The sequence below is a fragment of the Anomaloglossus baeobatrachus genome, chromosome 7, assembly GCF_048569485.1.
Source record: "Anomaloglossus baeobatrachus isolate aAnoBae1 chromosome 7, aAnoBae1.hap1, whole genome shotgun sequence".
NCBI lineage: Eukaryota > Metazoa > Chordata > Amphibia > Anura > Aromobatidae > Anomaloglossus > Anomaloglossus baeobatrachus.
Window position 1 is genome coordinate 253,137,914 of NC_134359.1, and position 18,653 is coordinate 253,156,566.

Consider the following 18,653-nt stretch of genomic DNA (forward strand, 5'->3'; position numbering starts at 1 on the left):
CCCCTTTAGACATCCATGAGCCCTAGGGCATATAGACAATGGTTGTCCTGAATAAGGACATTTACGAAAACTCCCAAAATACAGCTAGATCGAGAAATATTAAGACTAGTTTTGATATTTTTGGCATTTTTTTTGGGGGGGGGGTTCTATAATCCGTATGGGCTTAAAGTGCAGAATTTAACACCAGTACCACTAATGATGTACTATTCGTTTCATTAAAGGGAACCTGTCAGTAGATTTGGGGCCTATAAGCTGCGGCCACCACCAGTGGGCTCTTGTATACAGCATTCTAACATACGGTATATAAGAGCCCAGGCCGCTGTGTAGAACATAAAAATCACTTTATAATCCTCACCTACCGGTCGCTGCAGTGGATTTTAGTCAAATGGGCATCTCTGGTGCCGGCGCCGCCTCTTTCGGCCATCGTTGTCATCCTTCTGAAGCGGGGTGCATGACGCGTCCTATGTCATACACACTCGCCGGCATTGAGGTCCTGCACAGGCGCACTTTGATCTGCCCTGAGCAGGGCAGATCAAAGTATTGTGCGCCTGCGCGGGGAGGCGAGTGTGCATGATGTAGGACACGTCATGCACACAGGCCTGAGAAGGAGGACGAAGATGGCCAAAAGAGGCGCTGGCACTGGAGAATCGAGACGCCTATATGACTAAAATCCACTGCAGCGACCGTTAGGTGAGTATTGTAAAGTGTTTTTATATTCTACACAGTAGTCTGGTTTCTTATATACAGCATGTTAGAATGCTGTATATAAGAGCCCACTGGTGGTGGCCACAGCTTATAGGCTGAAAAACTGGTGACCGGTTCCCTTTTAAATGTCTCCCTGCCTCAACGAGTGAGCCCGCATCTTTCCCTGCAGATGAAGGCTGAATCATTGAGCCTTCATCTGCCTCTAACAGCCGCAGGTGAAGCTGCATTCCGCCTGTGGCTGTTATACAGCAGTGCCATGTTATAGAACAAAGGATTAGACTATTGCAGATTCAAGTCCCCTAAGGAGACTATTAAATACAGTACAAAGTAGACAAAAAAAAAAGTATGTCACCACTTAAATAAAACTAAAACTATACTGAAGAATAAGTTATGGCTCTTGAAATAAGGGGAGGAAAAAACTAAAGTACAAAAATGAAAAATCGCCCGGTCCTTAAGGGGCTAAAGGGAACCTGTAACCTAGCTACAGGCACATGCGTAGGCCAAAATTCCCTGCCTAACCAGCCCTGTCTAATGCTATTGTCAAAAATCAATGTTTAAAAAAAAAAAATGATTTGTAAGGTTCACAACTCACTATGCTAATTAGGGCTGTGACTAGTCGCAGGGGTGTTGATTCCCCCGACTAGTCGGCCCACTTAGCGTGTTATCACACCCCAATGGGTGTGATAACATGCTTTACAAGCGTGGCGTCTTTGCCAGCGCTATACAAAGCTGCACATGCTAATGAATTTGTTCCCTTCAGCTTTGAGCTTCTCTGAGGTCGGGTGTATGTGTCTTGGCTTCAGACAAGCTCACTGCGCATGATCAAAGTCGTCTGCATGTCTGGTCAAGGGGGAAATCGCAAAACATCCTTAAAAGCAAAGCATGCAAAATGGCACATATGAAGAACATGAAACCTTGAATAACTTGCAAAAAGGAAGTAAAGGAAAAGGGGAGAATGGGCCAGGGATAAGTTCCCATGAATACATATGGAGATACGGAGGTATGAATGAAGAAGCACCCCACTTGGATGAGACTATCATTAGGACAGACCTATATGGCAAAAAGATTCATTGTTCAATAACACTTTTAAGGCACTTTCTTATTTAGTCCATACGGATAACAAGTCTTCAAGCGATGAATCCACCTGCAGTCCTTCTGTAATAGCAATCCTTCCAAATCACCGCCCCTTGGAGAGGGAATTACAACCTCAACTGCCTGAAAAAGGAAACCATAGGGGTTCTCTGGATGTCTTTTTAAACATTCCTGGACAATATTGTGTTTTCTTTCCTTCCTATGTACCCCACATGATTGAAGATACGTATCCGGAGCACTCTCTTGATCTTTCCTACATAATTTTTTGGGCATGGACAGGTGTCCATGTACACAACCCCCGCTGTCTTGCAGTTTGCAAACTCACGATTCATGAATGTTGCTCGAGTGGACGCGCCTGTAAAGGTTTTTATAGCCTTGGTTCAGTAAAGGGGCTGCACACTAGTTGATCCCTAAGACTCTATAAGTGACCATAGGTCTATTTGGAAGAATATCATGAAGGTCTTTTTTTCCAGCACCCATGACGGCACCACGAGAGAGGGGATCCGCCCTTCAAGGACAGGAAACCTCCAGAATAAAAAGGGGCGGCACCTCTCCCCGCATCAGTTGGTTTCCTGTCCTTGAACAGGGAGCCTCCAGAGATCCAGTAGATCCAGGAAGGTCCTGATGGGCCGAAGATTCAAGTCCGGCGCCCGGTCGGCCGGCTCTGGCAGCGGCACGGGTCCTGCTGCGGTCGGCCGAGGTGCTGGGGAGCTGCCGCAACAGACCCATGGGGGTCCGGAGTGCGTACAGCGCGCCCGATAGGAGCGCCAGGAGCCTGCGGGGCGGGTAAGTGGATCTTCCAAAAGGACCTATCCGCAGGGCTCTCCCGTCGCAGCGTACCCACGGGGGTTACGTCTGCGCACGGGCTTCTTCCCTTCCTCCCCCCCTCCTCTCCTTACCAGCGTCTTGTCTGCGTGCCGCCACCAGGCCGAGATGTGGGGGACGCCTGCTGCGATCCCTGCGGGGCGTCCTCGTGGCGACTGATGATGTGGCGCTTCCAGGAGGAGCAGCCATGTTATGGGTGGAAAGGAGATGTCCGGGCTGTGCGCAGGCGCGCGTTTTCTCCTATTGGGCGGGCGGCCTGTGGAGCCGGATGGGACATCCGCCGGAAGTGGGGGCGGAGTCGCCAGACTGTCTTTGAAATTTGAGCGGCAATCCTCTCTATGGTGCCTGTGTTCTGTAACCATGACGGACAAGCAGTCAGCGGCGTCTCCTTCGCCTCCCTCCTCTCCAAAACCTCCCTCTGATCATGATACTGCCTCCCTGAAGCGGCAGCAGAAGGGTGGCAAGGATGACAGTGTCACCGGCTCAGGGGTCAAGCGTGGGGTGACTGATGACCGGTCCTCCAAGCGGAAGGACCCTGACTCTCCTGACAGAAGACGGCCTTCTAGAGGAAGGAAGTCAGATGAGGGCCCTGCTGAACCGGTATAGCCTCTGGGCATCGGTGGGTGAGTGCAACTCAGGTGTTCCGCTTTTAATGGCGGTCATATTGTCTGTTTTTTTTTTTTTATAGGATCGCAGTAAACCTAAGAAGTGTTTATCTAAATCCAGGCATAAGGAATGCGCCTTGTGCTGTAAAGAACTTTCTGGTTCTTGGACTAAGAGATTGTGCAAAGGCTGCATTCAGCAGACTTTGTCGGAGGAACAGCCAGGATTTTCCCCCGACCTCCGGTCCCTCATACGGGAAGAAGTCAGGGACTCCCTCCGATCCCTGTCTGGAGTACAAAGTGCTTGGGGTTCTCGAGCCCCTTCGCCTACCAACGAGAACTCTGATAGGTCGGATGGGGAATGTGATTCCTCTGGCTCTACTTCCCGCTCCTCCTCTGATAGTGATTCAGGGGGTCGCCAGTGCTTCCCTCTAGATAATATGAAGAAGTTAGTTAAGGCAGTGAGGACCACCATGGGCCTCACGGATGAGAAACCTGAAAAATCTATCCAGGATAGGATGTTCGGGGGCATGGAGCAGAAGAAACGACGCTCCTTCCCGGTGGTGGATAAGATACAAGCCTTAATTGCCCGGGAATGGAAGAGACCTGATAAGAAGTATTCCATTCCTGGCGCCTTTAAGAGAAAATATCCATTTGAGGAGGCCTCCTGCTCCACATGGGATAAGGCGCAAAAATTGGATGTGGCTGTCGCTAAGGCGTCCAAAAAGTTTGCCTTGCCTTTTGAGGACATGGGCTCCCTGAAAGACCCATTAGATAAGAAAGCTGATCACTTCCTAAAGAATACCTGGGAAGCTGCTGCCGGAGGACTAAGACCCGCCATTGCGGCTACCTGTACAGCTAGATCCCTGACTATATGGATTGACGAACTGGAAGACCAGTTTAGATCCCGAGCACCTAAGGAGGAGATTGCGTCCTCCCTCTCCAAGTTGCGGGGGGCGGCGGCCTTCCTTGCGGACGCCTCGGCGGACTCCACTAAGTTGGCTGCAAAGTCAGCTTCCCTCTCCAATGTGGCTAGAAGGGCTCTCTGGCTGAAATGCTGGCCGGGGGATCTGCAAACTAAGTCTAAACTCTGCAATATCCCTTGTCAAGGTGAATTTCTGTTCGGGCCGGTACTGGATGACATCCTGGAAAAAGCTAGCGACAAGAAGGGCGGCTTTCCCTTTCCATCGTTTCCTTCTTCACGGCGGTCCTTTCGGAGGAAGCCAGTTCGCCGCCCCACCCGACCACGGGATCGGAATACCTGGTCCGATAGAAAGACTCAGGGAAAGGGGTTCATGTTCAAGGGCCCCTCAAAAGATCAGAATAAGTCGTCCAAGTGACTCGCTTTCCCAGGTCGGAGGGAGGCTCTCTCAGTTCCTTCCGGCTTGGGAAAGGATTTCCTCCAGTGCATGGATACGGGCCCTGATACGCTCTGGCCTCCGGCTCCCCTTCCTTCGGCCTCCTCCTCCCCGGTTCGTGGTTACCCCTCTGCGTCGTTCTCCGGCGGAACAGCTGGCGTTGGAAGCGGAGGTTCGTCACCTCCTCTTCAAGAGGGTTCTAGTGGAAGTTCCCACAAGGGAACAGGGAGAAGGGTTCTATTCCACCCTCTTCCTGGTAGGGAAGCCCGACGGTTCCTATCGCACAATCATCAACCTGAAAGCCCTCAACCGGTTCCTTCAAATAGACAGCTTCAAGATGGAGTCCGTGCGGTCCATAGTGAAATATCTGTATCCCCACTGTCACATGGCTGTCATAGACTTACGCGATGCATATTATCATGTCCCAATCCACTCTCTCTTCCAATGCTTCCTCAGGATAGCCCTCCACATGGGCGGTCGGGTCTGCCATTTCCAATACAGAGCCCTCCCCTTCGGTCTGGCCATCGCCCCGAGGATTTTTACAAAGATAATAGCAGAAATGTCGGCATATCTGCGTCAGAGAGAGGTCCTTCTGATTCCTTATCTGGACGACTTCTTGATTGTGGGCGCCTCAGCTCTTCATTGTGCGGCCCTTCTCCGGCAGGTGCAAGCTTCCCTGCGGGAGTTGGGCTGGTTGATCAACGAGGAAAAGTCCAGATTAATTCCATTAAAGGTTCAGCTGTTTCTGGGACTCACTTGGGACTCCAACACTCAACTCTGTCGGTTGCCTCCTTCCAAAGTGGAAGCCCTTCGGACCCAGATAGACCGGACTCTGAGGCACCGGCGTCTGTCTCTCCGGGGTGCGATGTCCCTCCTGGGCTCCCTGACTGCGGCCATCCCGGCCGTCAGATGGGCTCAGGCACACACCAGGGTCCTACAGTGGAATATCTTACAGCATCAGACGGCTCACGGGGACCATCTGGACAGACTCATCATTCTCAAACATCACACGTTGCAGTCCCTCCATTGGTGGCTAGATCCGGTCCACTTGGGCAGAGGGGTGCCTTGGAGGGCGCCAGAGCCCGTGGTGGTAACCACCGACGCCAGTCTCTACGGTTGGGGGGCACATCTGGACGCCCATTTCATTCAGGGACGATGGTCTGGAGAAGAAGCTCAAAATTCCTCGAATACAAGGGAATTGCTGGCGGTGGAAAAGGCGTTAGGTCATTTCATGCCGTGGTTAAGGGGTCGACATGTAAAAGTTCTGTCGGACAACCAAGCGACAGTAGCTTATCTCAACCACCAGGGGGGTACTCGCTCCAGACACCTCATGTCCGTCGCAAGCAGGATCATGTCTCGGGCAGAGGCTCATCTGGGTTCCCTGTCGGCAGTGCACATCCGAGGGAAGGAGAACGATTTGGCGGACTTTCTCAGTCGCACCCAGTTTCACCAGGGCGAATGGTCTCTAAATCAGTCCGTTTTCAACAGGATAACAGGGATGTGGGGGGTTCCCGAGATAGACCTCTTTGCAACTCGGGCCAACAGGAAGGTTCCCCGATTCTGTTCCCTGGATCCAAGGGATCGTCCCCACTCGGTGGACGCGCTGTTGCTCAAGTGGGACTTCCGCCTCGCATATGCCTTCCCTCCACTCATCCTCCTCCCTGCAGTGCTCAGGAAGATACGGGAGGATCAAGCAGTCGTGATTCTTATAGCACCCTTTTGGCCGAAGAGGCCTTGGTTTTATTGGCTGACGCATTTGTCAGTCACCGATCCGTGGGTTCTCCCGGACCTACCGGATCTCCTATCCCAGGGTCCAGCCTTCCACCCACAGCACACCCGGTTACACCTGACGGCGTGGCTCTTGAGAGGTCGCTATTGGGCACTAAGGGGTTTTCTCAGGGTCTGATCTCCACCTTGATGCAGTGCAGAAAGCCTGTCACTACTCGCATTTATGGGCGTATTTGGGCGAAATTCCTGACCTCTTCGGGTGCGGATCCTACTAAACCACCCTCTGTCCCGGTTGTCCTGGAATTTCTCCAGAAGGGTTGGGAACTGGGTCTATCCGTTAGTACCCTTAAGGTGCAAATCTCCGCACTGAGCGCCTTGTATAACCATGATCTGGCTGGAGATTCCTGGATATCTAGGTTCGTTAGGTCCTGTGCTAGGTCTAAGCCTCGGGGAACCATGCCACTTCCGTCCTGGGACCTTAACTTGGTCCTTTCAGCTTTAACACGGTCCCCATTTGAGCCCTTAGATTCTATCTCTCTCAAGCATCTGTCCCTTAAGACGATTCTCCTGGTCGCACTCACTTCTGCCCGTAGGGTTAGTGACCTTCAGGCCTTATCCATTTCTCCTCCGTATACCCAGTTTTTTGAGGACCGAGTAGTTTTACGTACTGACCCTGCCTATTTGCCGAAGGTGCATTCTCACTTCCATAGATCACAGGAAATAGTGCTCCCCTCTTTTTATGCCAACCCTTCTACTCCGGAGGAGATGGGATGGCACTGCCTGGATGTTAGGCGTTGTCTTCAAAGGTATCTGTTGGTCACCTCGGAAGGGAGGAGGGATAAGTCTCTGTTTGTAGTCTTCCAGGGTTGTAGAAAGGGGCTTAAGGCTTCTAAATCCACCTTGGCAAGGTGGATCAGGGATGCCATCTCGGTTGCCTACGCAGCCGGGGGGGGAAGACGTACCTCCTGGTTTGAAGGCACACTCCACGCGAGCGATGGCATCTTCCTGGGCGGAGAGATCGGAGGTCTCCATCGAGCAGATATGTAAGGCGGCAACCTGGTCTTCTCCGTCCACCTTTTTTAATCACTATCGCCTTGATTTGTCGTTCACAGACATCACCTTTTGGGAGGTGGGTTCTGCAAACTGTTGTCCCTCCCTAGGTCTTCTTCTCTGTAATTCTCTCGTGGTGCCGTCATGGGTGCTGGAAAAATATGTAATTACTTACCGGTAATGTTTTTTCTGAACCCATGACTGCACCCTTACATTCCCTCCCTGCACTTGGGGGTTGCTAGTTTGCTTCCCTTTTTCACTCCTCTTCACTGGGCGGTTATGGTGGCGGGATATGTTTTTTAACGATGTTCCTTGTTTCGGAGGTCCTGTCATGCTCGGTAATCAACTGATGCGGGGAGAGGTGCCGCCCCTTCTTATTCTGGAGGATTCCTGTCCTTGAAGGGCGGATCCCCTCTCTCGTGGTGCCGTCATGGGTTCAGAAAAAACACATTACTGGTAAGTAATTACGTATATCTGCCATAAGTATTTTCCCAGAGATCTTGCAAAATGTCCTGGACCACTCTACTCTGGTCATCATATGAGGCAATTAGATGAACATTGCCCACCATTCGCTCTTTTTGTTTCAGAAGTAATAAAACTTCACAATTCTGTGCAAGGGCATGCTGATGGGCCTCCTCAAGAGCCTTCTTGGGGTATTTCGCTCCCCCGGTTCATTGCACCTAGCCACGCAGTCACCAACATTCAGCAGTTCCCCTGTAGCTTGAGGTATTGGCTCTTCGAAATACCCCTGTGAAGGAAAACGAGATGTGGCTATCCCAGGTCATGAAACTATTGGTGGCCTTTGGTTTGCTGTACAGAGTTCTCTGTAGTTGGCCACAAGCTGGAGTAATGATGGTTATGTTGAGGAAATGCGTTTTTTTGTTTTTTTTTTTTCTTTTTGAACTTCACTCAGTATTCCCCTAAAGCTCTTCCTGAAAAATGAAGGGTAGGGTTGTGGTCTAACTTTTTATAATGCCTATCATCCTTTAGGATATCGAGGCACATCCTCCTTGTATTTATCATTGTCCATGATTACCAGGGTACCCCCTTTGTCCACCAGCTTATTTACGAGATCCTTATCCATTGTAAGAGATTGGATGGCATTCGATAGGTCAGAGTTGAGATTGGTTTGCTTAACATTAGTCAACCGTTGTTCCTCTAGCTCTTCAGGCCTAATTGTTGCCAGCCAAATCCAGAAAAAGATCAATATGGATAGTCTTGCCTGGTGGGGGGACCCTGTGCTCTTTTTCTTGAGTGAAGTGAAAGGGCCTTTACTTTACTCCCGTTGGTCCTTGTTATACATTTGAAGGAGCATGGTGAAGTCGGTAAACTACTGTAGTCTTCCTGTATAGTCAATTCCTGACACTGTTGTATAGTCTGGTTTTTAGAAAACTTTCTCCACTTAAGTTTACGTGCAAACAGGATTAGATCTTTAATCCATTTAAAGGAGTTTTGGGGACAAAAGAGAGGCCCTTATGGTCCAGTCACACTAAGCAACTTACCAGCGATCCCAACAACGATAGGGATCGCTGGTAAGTTGCTAGGAGGTTGCTGGTGAGATGTCACACTGCAACGCTCCAGCGATCCCACCAGCAACCTGACCTGGCAGGGATCGCTGGAGCGTGGCTACACAAGTTGCTGGTGAGCTCACCAGCAACCAGTGACAAGCCCCCAGCGCAGCGTGGAAGATGCTGCGCTTGGTAACTAAGGTAAATATCGGGTAACCAACCCGATATTTACCTTGGTTACCAGCGCACGGAGCTACACGTGCAGAGAGCAGGGAGCAGCGCACACTGAGCGCTGGCTCCCTGCTCTCCTAGTTACAGCACACATCAGGTTAATTACAGGATGTGTGCTGCAGCTACATGTGCACAGAGCCGGGAGCAGCGCACAATGCTTAGCGCTGGCTCCCTGCTCTCCTAGTTACAGCACACATCGGGTTAATTAACCCGATGTGTGCTGCAGCTACATGTGCACACAGCAGGAGCCGGCAGCACAGGCAGTGAGAGCGGAGGAGGCTGGTATCAAAGGTAAATATCGGGTAACCAAGGACAGGGCTTCTTGGTTACCCGATGTTTACATTGGTTACCAGCCTCCACAGAAGCCGGCTCCTGCTGCCTGCACATTTAGTTGTTGCTGTCTCGCTGTCACACACAGCGATCTGTGCTTCACAGCGGGACAGCAACAACTAAATAATGGCCCAGGACATTCAGCAACAACCAACGACCTCACAGCAGGGGCCAGGTTGTTGCTGGATGTCACACACAGCAACATCGCTAGCAACGTCACAAAAGTTGTTCGTTAGCAGCGATGTTGCTAGCGATGTTGCTTAGTGTGACGGGGCCTTTAGGGTCCCGTCACACACAACGAGATCGCTAACGAGATCATTGCTGCGTCATAGTTTCTGTGACGCAGTAACGATCTTGCCAGCGATCTTGTTATGTGTGACACCTACCAGCGATCAGGCCCCTGCTGTGAGATCGCTAGTCGTTGCTGAAGGGTCCGGACCATTTTCTTCAAAGGTGATGTCCTTCTGGGCAGGACACATCGCTGTGTTTGACATCTAACAATGACCTCCTATACAGGTCGCCCATCGCTATACAGGTCGCTTATCGTTACTGCATCGTTGGTAAGATCTGACTGTGTGACATCTCACCACCGACCTCCCAGCAACTTACCAGCGATCCTTATCAGGTTGCATCGTTTTCGGGATCGATGTTAAGTCATTAAATGTGACGGAGGCTTTAGAGAGGAGACACTCACTCATTTATCAGGAAATGTATGTGATAACAGATTAATAATGTTACTATTAACAGGAACGATAAATCACTCAGCAGTTAGCATTTGGTTGATCTGGTTTGAATCCTGTACTTTTTGTTCTCACTGGATGTTTCTGCACTAAAATCTCCTGGTTGGGGCCCTGGTGAAATTTTGATTTTAGTTTATCTGTCTGAACCATTTGATCCAAGATGGGGGACGTGAGTACGGACGATCACTCTTCGGTTGTTGAAAGCCTGAACCCGTTCCTTCTTTCTTGACTAATCGCCCTCCGAGGAGGATATCTCTGATTGGTAATCTTGTCTGGCGTTACTAGAGGTAAAATTTTATACACCAAGCGCTCTCTAAACTCAGTCATTTCATGTGTAATCTGATTTGTGCTTCCTCTCCTTTATGGAGCCTTGATATTTCTCTATAGTTACTTGCAGGGTGGCTTCAAATCTCTCAAAGTTCTTATCCTTCTTGTATTTTCTAATGCCTTCAATCTGCTCTTTTGAGGTTTGTGTTGGTGATTCTCAGGTCTTTTTGGGGGTAGAGGGGAGGGGGCCCAGGACCAAAGTTTGCATCGGGGCCCATCAAACTCTAGTTACGCCACTGCCCTGGTAACAGTGGCCAATCCGAAGGGGCGGGCCACAAATTAAAATTGGGACTAATTGTGTGAAGGTAGCCTGGGCTATAGGTTGGTTGTTCAAATGTAATAAGATTATCTGTGTATGTAAATAATGAAAATATAGATGTAGTTGCATAATTATCTGTGTGTCTATATGGCAATCGCACAGACGCCATAATATGATTCTAAGCTGTATGTTCAAGAAAGGGTTAAACCAAAGACGAATGAACAGATGTACAAACAATGAACAGAGAAAGTATTTATGTTTATCAGTAGTTTTATACAAAGGAGGAATGTGTCATCTGTGGGATGAAATGTGGGTTTCTATGTCCCTACGCATCTCCCTATACGGTTTTGATATGTGAGAAAAGACTGATACTTTTGTACATGTCTGAAGGTTGAAATGTAATGTTAATATTTGATTCAATGAGCTCAGGCTTGCGTCTGAACTCGTGTATTCAATCAGAGAACATGTCCTGTGTTCATTATTATTGAGTCTCATAATATCTGCGCAGATACCTAATTTGGCCCCGTGCCTCTGGTGCCCTGAATAAGACTCCATTAGCAGTCTTACCAAAATTTCTCCCTTGACAATTGTTAGCAAAGCGGAGAAAGTTCTGGTGAACAGGACCAATGGGAATATGGAGATAGGCATCCTGAATGTCCACTGAGGAATTAAATTCTCTAGGTTCCGTGGAGGCAACGACCAAGCAAAGCAATTTCATCCTGAATTGGCATTGGCGGACACTCTCTTGTTCAGCAATTTCAAATCTAGAATGGGACGGACTGAGCCATCTTTTCTGAGGACCACAAAAAGGTTTGAATAAAAACCCTTAAACCGAACCCTGGAATGCACCAGAACAAAGACGCCTGACTGGAGAAGAGAGGAATGGTCTGGGCTGCCAAAGTGTTTCGTTGAGGGACGAGACAAATATTTGTGTGTTTTGTGTGGTTTTTTTTTTTCCTTTTTTGTCCTCCCAATTGTTTTTCTATTTCGTAACCTGAGGAGATGAATTCACTCACTAAGGCATTGTTGACATCTGAGAGCCACACGTCCTGGAACAGGAGAAGGTGTGGGGTGGCTTGTCATGTGGAAGAGAATCTGTTGCTTCTGGAGCTTATAACTTGGTGGACGGAGTATGTGGAAGCCAGGAAGGAGTTGACTTGAAGGATGGTCCTCTCTTCTTGAGCGACCGCTGGCCCTTCTTGGCGAGTAGGCTGAAACTACCGAAAGGAACAAAACCTAGAAGGCTTTCAATAAGGGGTTCTCTTTTGGGGAAGGAGGGTGCTCTTCATGTCTGTGACATCTGAAATAATCTTATCCAGCTTTTCTCCAAAAAGGCAGGACCTGTGGAATGGTAAAATTGTGAGGAACTGCTTGGATCCGTAGTCAACTTTTCCACGCCTTGAGCAATCTGGTACAGCGGATAGGTGTTTACATAATTCTGCAGGGAGAAAATGGAGCTGCCTGGTAAGGAGAAGGGGACAGACTTCAGGGCCGGAGAATTGCCTGTGTAAGCGTCTGATTCGGGAAAGGAGTCGTGGCCTCCCAGCTCCACAAGGACACAACTGAAGTTAAGGACTAAATTTGAGACTCCACCCCAGAAGGCTGCAGAGTCCGCAAAAAAGACCCAGGAAAGCAGAGGAGTGTAGTGGAGGCCTCAGAAAGGAGAAGAGGAGTCGAAAGGTGGAAGAAAAGATTGAAAATATGTAGACCAGGGTAAAAACGTCACTGGAAGGGACAGGGAAAATGACTTGCCTGTTATGAAGGATGGCTGCTGGATTCTTTGCAGGGATGATCTTCGCTCCATGCTCCCACCTGCTCTGGGGGGTGAGGCGGGCAGGAGAAGAAAGGAAAAGACTGCATGCACCATCCACATCACTACATAATGCCAACTGCAGTAGTAGAAAAAAAAAAGGTCCTGCCATCACGGACGAGAGCGGATACGGACTGATTTCCCAACCAGAGGGCAGATGGATCAGAGTGGCCCAACCTGCTCTGTTGCGTCCCCATCAGTCAGGGGTTGAAGTTTGGTGATTTCTAGACTTAGCGCTCACTCTACTAAATGAAATAAGTAAATCAAGTTGTTTTGAAAACTTTGTATGAAAACTTTTTTTTTATATTCCCATCTGCTATACTGGCGTGACAGTAAAATATCCGTACCATCCTTTTTCATTTATGGTGAGAAAATACAAGGGAAACAAGTCCGTGTGTCCCTGTCAGTCACGGCTGTCATCGCCGGCCTCTTCACCCTGCCATTCCCTGTTAACACTCGGCGCTGCGGCTCTGTCAGGCCCTGGTGTCAGATTGTAGATCTCCTGCTCGGATTACCGCACATACTATAGCGTGTCTCATTTACATGCAGTATTGGGATATAAATAAAGCTGCGAGCCGGTGGCCTTGTTTGAGAAAGGCGTTAGAATAACTAATAAAAGTTACATCATCCCAGAATCCGCCCCCGCACGACTATTTGTTTTTTTTTGCCCAGTCTGCAGCTTTTATGGATGTTAATTAGAAACTTGAGTCAATTTTGAAACTAGGCGTGGAAATCCCCAAAATGTAAAAGGGACATTTGCAAAAAAAACTTGTCCCAGAGTCCTTCATTAGACAGGGTATACTAATTTCCAGGGCAAGGGTTTAATTATGTAGAACGCCCCCCCACCTTGAACTCTTAAGTTTTAGTTCAGTAGCTATCAGATGGATGTCCTAAATTTTAAAGTGGCTCTGGTAAGACTTTTAAGTTATTGCCCGACTTATCAGTGGAAGTCCCGCTGGAACCCCAACAATCCAGAGGACTGTTGGAACTTTTGTCCAGAAGAACACTTGTGAGGTCAGACCCTGACTGAGGGGAGGGCCAGGCTCACAATCTATGGTCTAAAGGGGGCTTTGCACGCAGCGACATCGCTAGCGATGTCGCTCGTGAAAGCACCCGCCCCCATCGTTTGCGCGTCATGGGCAAATCGCTGCCTGTGGCGCACAAAATCGTTAGGAGCTGTCACACGTACTTGCCTGCCTAGCAACGTCTATGTGGCTGACGAACAGCCTCTTTTCTAAGGGGGCGGTTCGTGCGGCGTCACAGTGACGTCACACGGCAGGCGTCCAATAGAAGCGGAGGGTCGGAGAGCAGCCGCATTCACGTCACGCCCACCTCGTTGCTGGAGAACGCAGGTACGGTGTTCGTCGTTCCTGCGGTGTCACACGTAGCGATGTGTGCTGCCTCAGGGACGATGAACAACCTGCGTCCAAAAGCAGCAATGAGATTTTGGAAATGGACGACATGTCAACAGTTTGAGTATTTTGCATCGTTAGCGATCGCTTGTATGTGTCACACGCAACGACGTCGCTAACGAGGCCGGATGTGCGTCACGAATTCCGTGACCCCAACGACATCTCGTTAGCGATTGTTGTTGCGTGTAACTGGGCCTTAACTCATGACAAATGTGTTGGAGGGGGTTAAGGTCTGCACTCTGTGTGGTCCGGTCAAGTTCTTCCATACGAAAATTACCCAGTCATGTCTTTATGGACCTTTCTTTGTGCACTGGGAACAGTCGTGTTGAATTGAATAGGGCCATCCCCAAACTGGTCTTGCAAAGACCAAAGATGGAAGCTTCAATTGTCCAAAATGTTTTGGATGATAAAGGATTAAAGGGGTTGTCCCACTACTCTGACAACCCCATTCTCAATATTGGTTTCCCCTCTTTATAATAATAAAACTTTAGACTTTCCTCGCCTGATGTCTGGTCACAGGGAATCACCTATCAGCAACCACTTCATTCTCCTCGCCTTCAGATATATCACATCCAGAGAAAGAGAGGGGAGCAGTGCGCTCTTCCTCCGGCTGTAAGCGATTTGCTCAAAGGTGAGGAGAGTCAAGCGGTTGCTCGTTTGCCGTAGGCATCAGCTGACATCAGGCGAGGCGAGTAAAGTTTTATTATTTTTAAATAAGGGAAACGTGAATTGAGTGGACAACCCTTAAGCTTTCCCTTTACTGAATTTAGGGAGGTCCAGTAATGTTCTCCTGCTATTTGCCAAACCCAGATTCATCCATCACATGCCAGGTGGAGAAGACGTGTCACTTCACAGAACACTATTCCGTCCAGTGGTGGCGCTTTACCTGATGCTTGACATTGTGCTTGGTGATGTAAGGCTGCTTGTCCATGAAGCTCCCAGAGGGCACCGTGCTTGTGGTGATATTACCAGAGGACATTTGGATTGTACAGCTATGGAGTCAGCAGAGAATTGGTGACTTTTCTGTCCTCTGCTCCTCAGCATTCGGTCCCCCCGCTCTGTAACATTACGGGGTCTCCACTTTTGTCCGAGTTGCTTTGGTTTCTTCCACTTCTCGATAATATCACTCACAGGTGATGGGGGAAGATTTAGGAGGAAGAAATATCATGAACAGATGTGTCACCGCCAGTGGCTCCTATTACAAGATTGCGCTGGAATTGGTGGGCTCTGAACCACTGGCCATTCTAGCACGTTAGTAAAGGCAGATGGTATGGTGGGGGGAGGGCCGGATATGATACACTGCAGACAATAGGAATGAATAAACCCAAATTCAATGGTGACGCCAAGCGTGGTGTGTGTGTGTGTGTGTGTGTGTGTGTGTGTGTGTGTGTGTGTGGTTTTTTGTTTTTTTTTTTTCTCCATTCAGAGAATCTTTTGAACCCCTCCCCCTTTTTTTATATATAATTTTTTTTTTTTTTTTTATTATTGGGGTCTCAGTGACTGGATCCCCATTAAACAGCAAGCAATGACCTATACTGGTGATAACTTGCAATCTTGGTCCAACTCATTTTAATCTCTGCTCCTCCATCCATCCCCACTAATCCCTATGTATCATTCATGCACCTCTGGGCAGGATGGCTGGGGGGTCTGCAGCTCACCTCCCACCTCCATGCATTATCAAGCGTCCAATCATTATAATGGAGGCTGCAAAATTGTTCCTTTTATGGTCAGTCTAAAAAAATATGCCACTATCTGTGTTTCATTATCACAATCGATCATGTTGCAGTTGCCTTTTACACCAACATGGCAGTCATGCTGTTTTTTCTTTTTGACCATACAATGTGCAGATAATTGAAACTTTCCAATTTTACGTGTGGATTACGTCCTTCTTTTTTTTTTTTTTTTTTTTCCCTCTAACAGGAGTGGATTGGAACAAGAAGATATGCGAATATTGTATAAATACCTCACTACTTCACTTTTCCCAAGACACATAGAGCCAGAGGTAAATGCTGCTATCCTACGAGGAGCTCTTTAGAGGGAGTCTGTCACCTCCAAAATTCCTTTTAACTAACGATACAGTAATATGGGGTACTTCACCCCTATAAAATAATCATACTAGCTCTATACCTGTTACTGGTCCATGCAACTTAATACATATGCAGATGAGGGGGCTTCGCCGTACCCATGGCGTGACCATGAATTTTGTGCACTGTTATACTCCATCAAGTTGTGCTTTGTGGGCTTCCATAGCTGTGTGTGCGTGTGCACTGATACTGGCTGTGCCCATCATGTGCGCACACCCCGGCTAGGTGCGGATTCCTTCCTGGTTCCTCCCTGTCAACACTACTCGTATACCAGAGAACGAGAAACATGAATCTTAAACCAGAACACCTCTCCGATTCAAGGACCACACTCAAGGATTATAAAGGACACTCCATAATAGAATTGGAAACACAAAAACAGGAGCTTTAAGGCAATATACAAAAGATTTTATTAATCACAAGGTTAAAAGCAGCATTTAATTAACACTAATTGTGCAAAATTAGGCTATGTGCACACGGTGCGTTTTTCTCGGCGTTTTTGCGCGTTTTTCGGGTGCGTTTTTGGCCTCAAAACTGCATGACTTTGCTTCCCCAGCAAAGTCTATGAGTTTTCATTTTTGCTGTCCCCACACAGCGTTTTTTTTCAGCTACGTTTTTGTGGTGACCACAAAAACGCAGCATGTCAATTATTCCCGCGTTTTTCACTGCGCTTTTCATCCCTTGAGTTCAATGGGATGTTGAAAGACGCAATGAGAAACGCAAATAGCTGCGTTTTGGTGCGTTTCTAAGACCAAAAACGCAGCTATAAGCGCAGGAGGTGGGTAGTAAAGTGACGTGTACAGGAAGAGGATTCCTTCTGTCAGTATAGACAGAAGCATGAATCCTCCCGGTACCGTCACCGCCGCGTCCACCTCCCGTCCTGTGCATGTATGCTGCCGTGCGGCGCCATGTACAGGCAGGAGGTGGAAGCGGCTGCGAAAACAAAAGTTAACAGTAGAATAAAAAAAAAAAAAAGTTATACTCACCTGTCTGCAGCCTCGCGGTGCCATGCCCGCTCCCATCTCCTCTCACGGTATCGCTGCTCCCGCTCCGGCTGTGTGCAGTCTCCCCGGGGCAGGACCTTGCTTGCAGGACCTGGAGATGGATCACCTGATGCAGTCACCTGACGCATCAGCTGATCGAGTCTCGGGCTGACGCGGGCGCCCGGCCGGTATCAGCGGATGCGTCAGGAGACTTCATCCCTGATTACCGGCAGCTGCTGCAGCGATCGGACAGGATCAGACTCCCGCCCCATCGCTCCGGGAGCTGCCGGTAATTCAGCACATAAGTGAGTATTATTTTTTTTTTTTTTCTACTGATGCATCAGCTGATTGTATAATCGGCTTTTATACAATCAGCTGATGTGTGATGGGATTCAGGCACTTGATCCTGACACATCATCTGATCGCTTTGCCTTCCAGCAAACCGATCAGATGATATTGGATCCTGATTGGACGGCGCGGGACCCTGACCCAGGATTACTGCGGAGGGGGGGTTTATTTCAATAAAGATGGAGTCACTAATTGTGTTGTGTTTTATTTCTAATAAAAATATTTTTCTGTGTTGTGTTTTTTTTTTTATCTTTACTAGAAATTCATGGTGGCCATGTCTAATATTGGCGTGACACCATGAATTTCGGGCTTAGGGCTAGCTGATAATATACAGCTAGCCCTAACTCCATTATTACCTGGCTAGCCACCCGGCATCAGGGCAGCCGGAAGAGTTGGATACAGCGCCAGAAGATGGCGCTTCTATGAAAGCGCCATTTTCTGGGGTGGCTGCGGGACTGCAATTCACAGCGGGGGTGCCTAGAAAGCATGGGCACCCTGCACTGTGGATTCCAATCCCCAGCTGCCTAGTTGTACCCGGCTGGACTCAAAAATGGGGCGAAGCTCACGTCATTTTTTTTTTTAAATTATTTCATGAAATTCATGAAATAATTTAAAAAAAAAGGGCTTCCCTATATTTTTGGTTCCCAGCCGGGTACAAATAGGCAGCTGGGGGTTGGGGGCAGCCCGTACCTGCCTGCTGTACCCGGCTAGCATACAAAAATATGGCGAAGCCCATGTCATTTTTTTTTTTGGGGGGGGCAGAGAAATCCTGCATACAGTCCTGGAAGGAGGATGCTGAGCCTTGTAGTTCGACAGCTGCTGTCTGCTCTCCTGCATACACTATTGGATGGAGGATGCTGAGCCTTGTAGTTCGACAGCTGCTGTCTGCTGTCCTGCATACACTATTGGATCGAGGATGCTGAGCCTTGTAGTTCTGCAGCTGTCTGCTCTTCTGCATACACTAGTGGAGAATGAAGAACACATTGAAGAAGGAAATGACATCAGACCTTTTTTTTTTTTTGTTCACTGATAAAAAACGCATAAGGACGCAGTGAGCAAAAACGCAGCAAAACGCAGCAAAAAAACGCACCAAATCGCGGCAAAACGCGTGCGTTTTTTGCCGCGTTTTTTCGACGCAGGTGCGTTTTTGTGCGTTTTTAGCGGCCAAAAACGCACAAACGCAGCGTCAAAAAAACGCAGCGTGTGCACATAGCCTTACTAAAAGTCCTATTCAGATGTTAAAGAGGGATAACACCCATAAGCA

The 18,653-nt window shown here is 48.6% G+C and overlaps 1 protein-coding gene across 1 annotated transcript in view; it reads left to right on the forward strand.

Annotated features, from left to right (window-relative positions):
* CCZ1 (CCZ1 vacuolar protein trafficking and biogenesis associated) overlaps positions 1-18,653 on the forward strand; it is a 149,051-nt gene that overhangs the window by 79,207 nt on the left and 51,191 nt on the right. Inside the window, exon 9 of the mRNA XM_075319172.1 lies at positions 15,898-15,979. Coding sequence (XP_075175287.1) covers positions 15,898-15,979 — 82 coding nt within the window. The remainder of the gene's footprint in view (positions 1-15,897; positions 15,980-18,653) is intronic.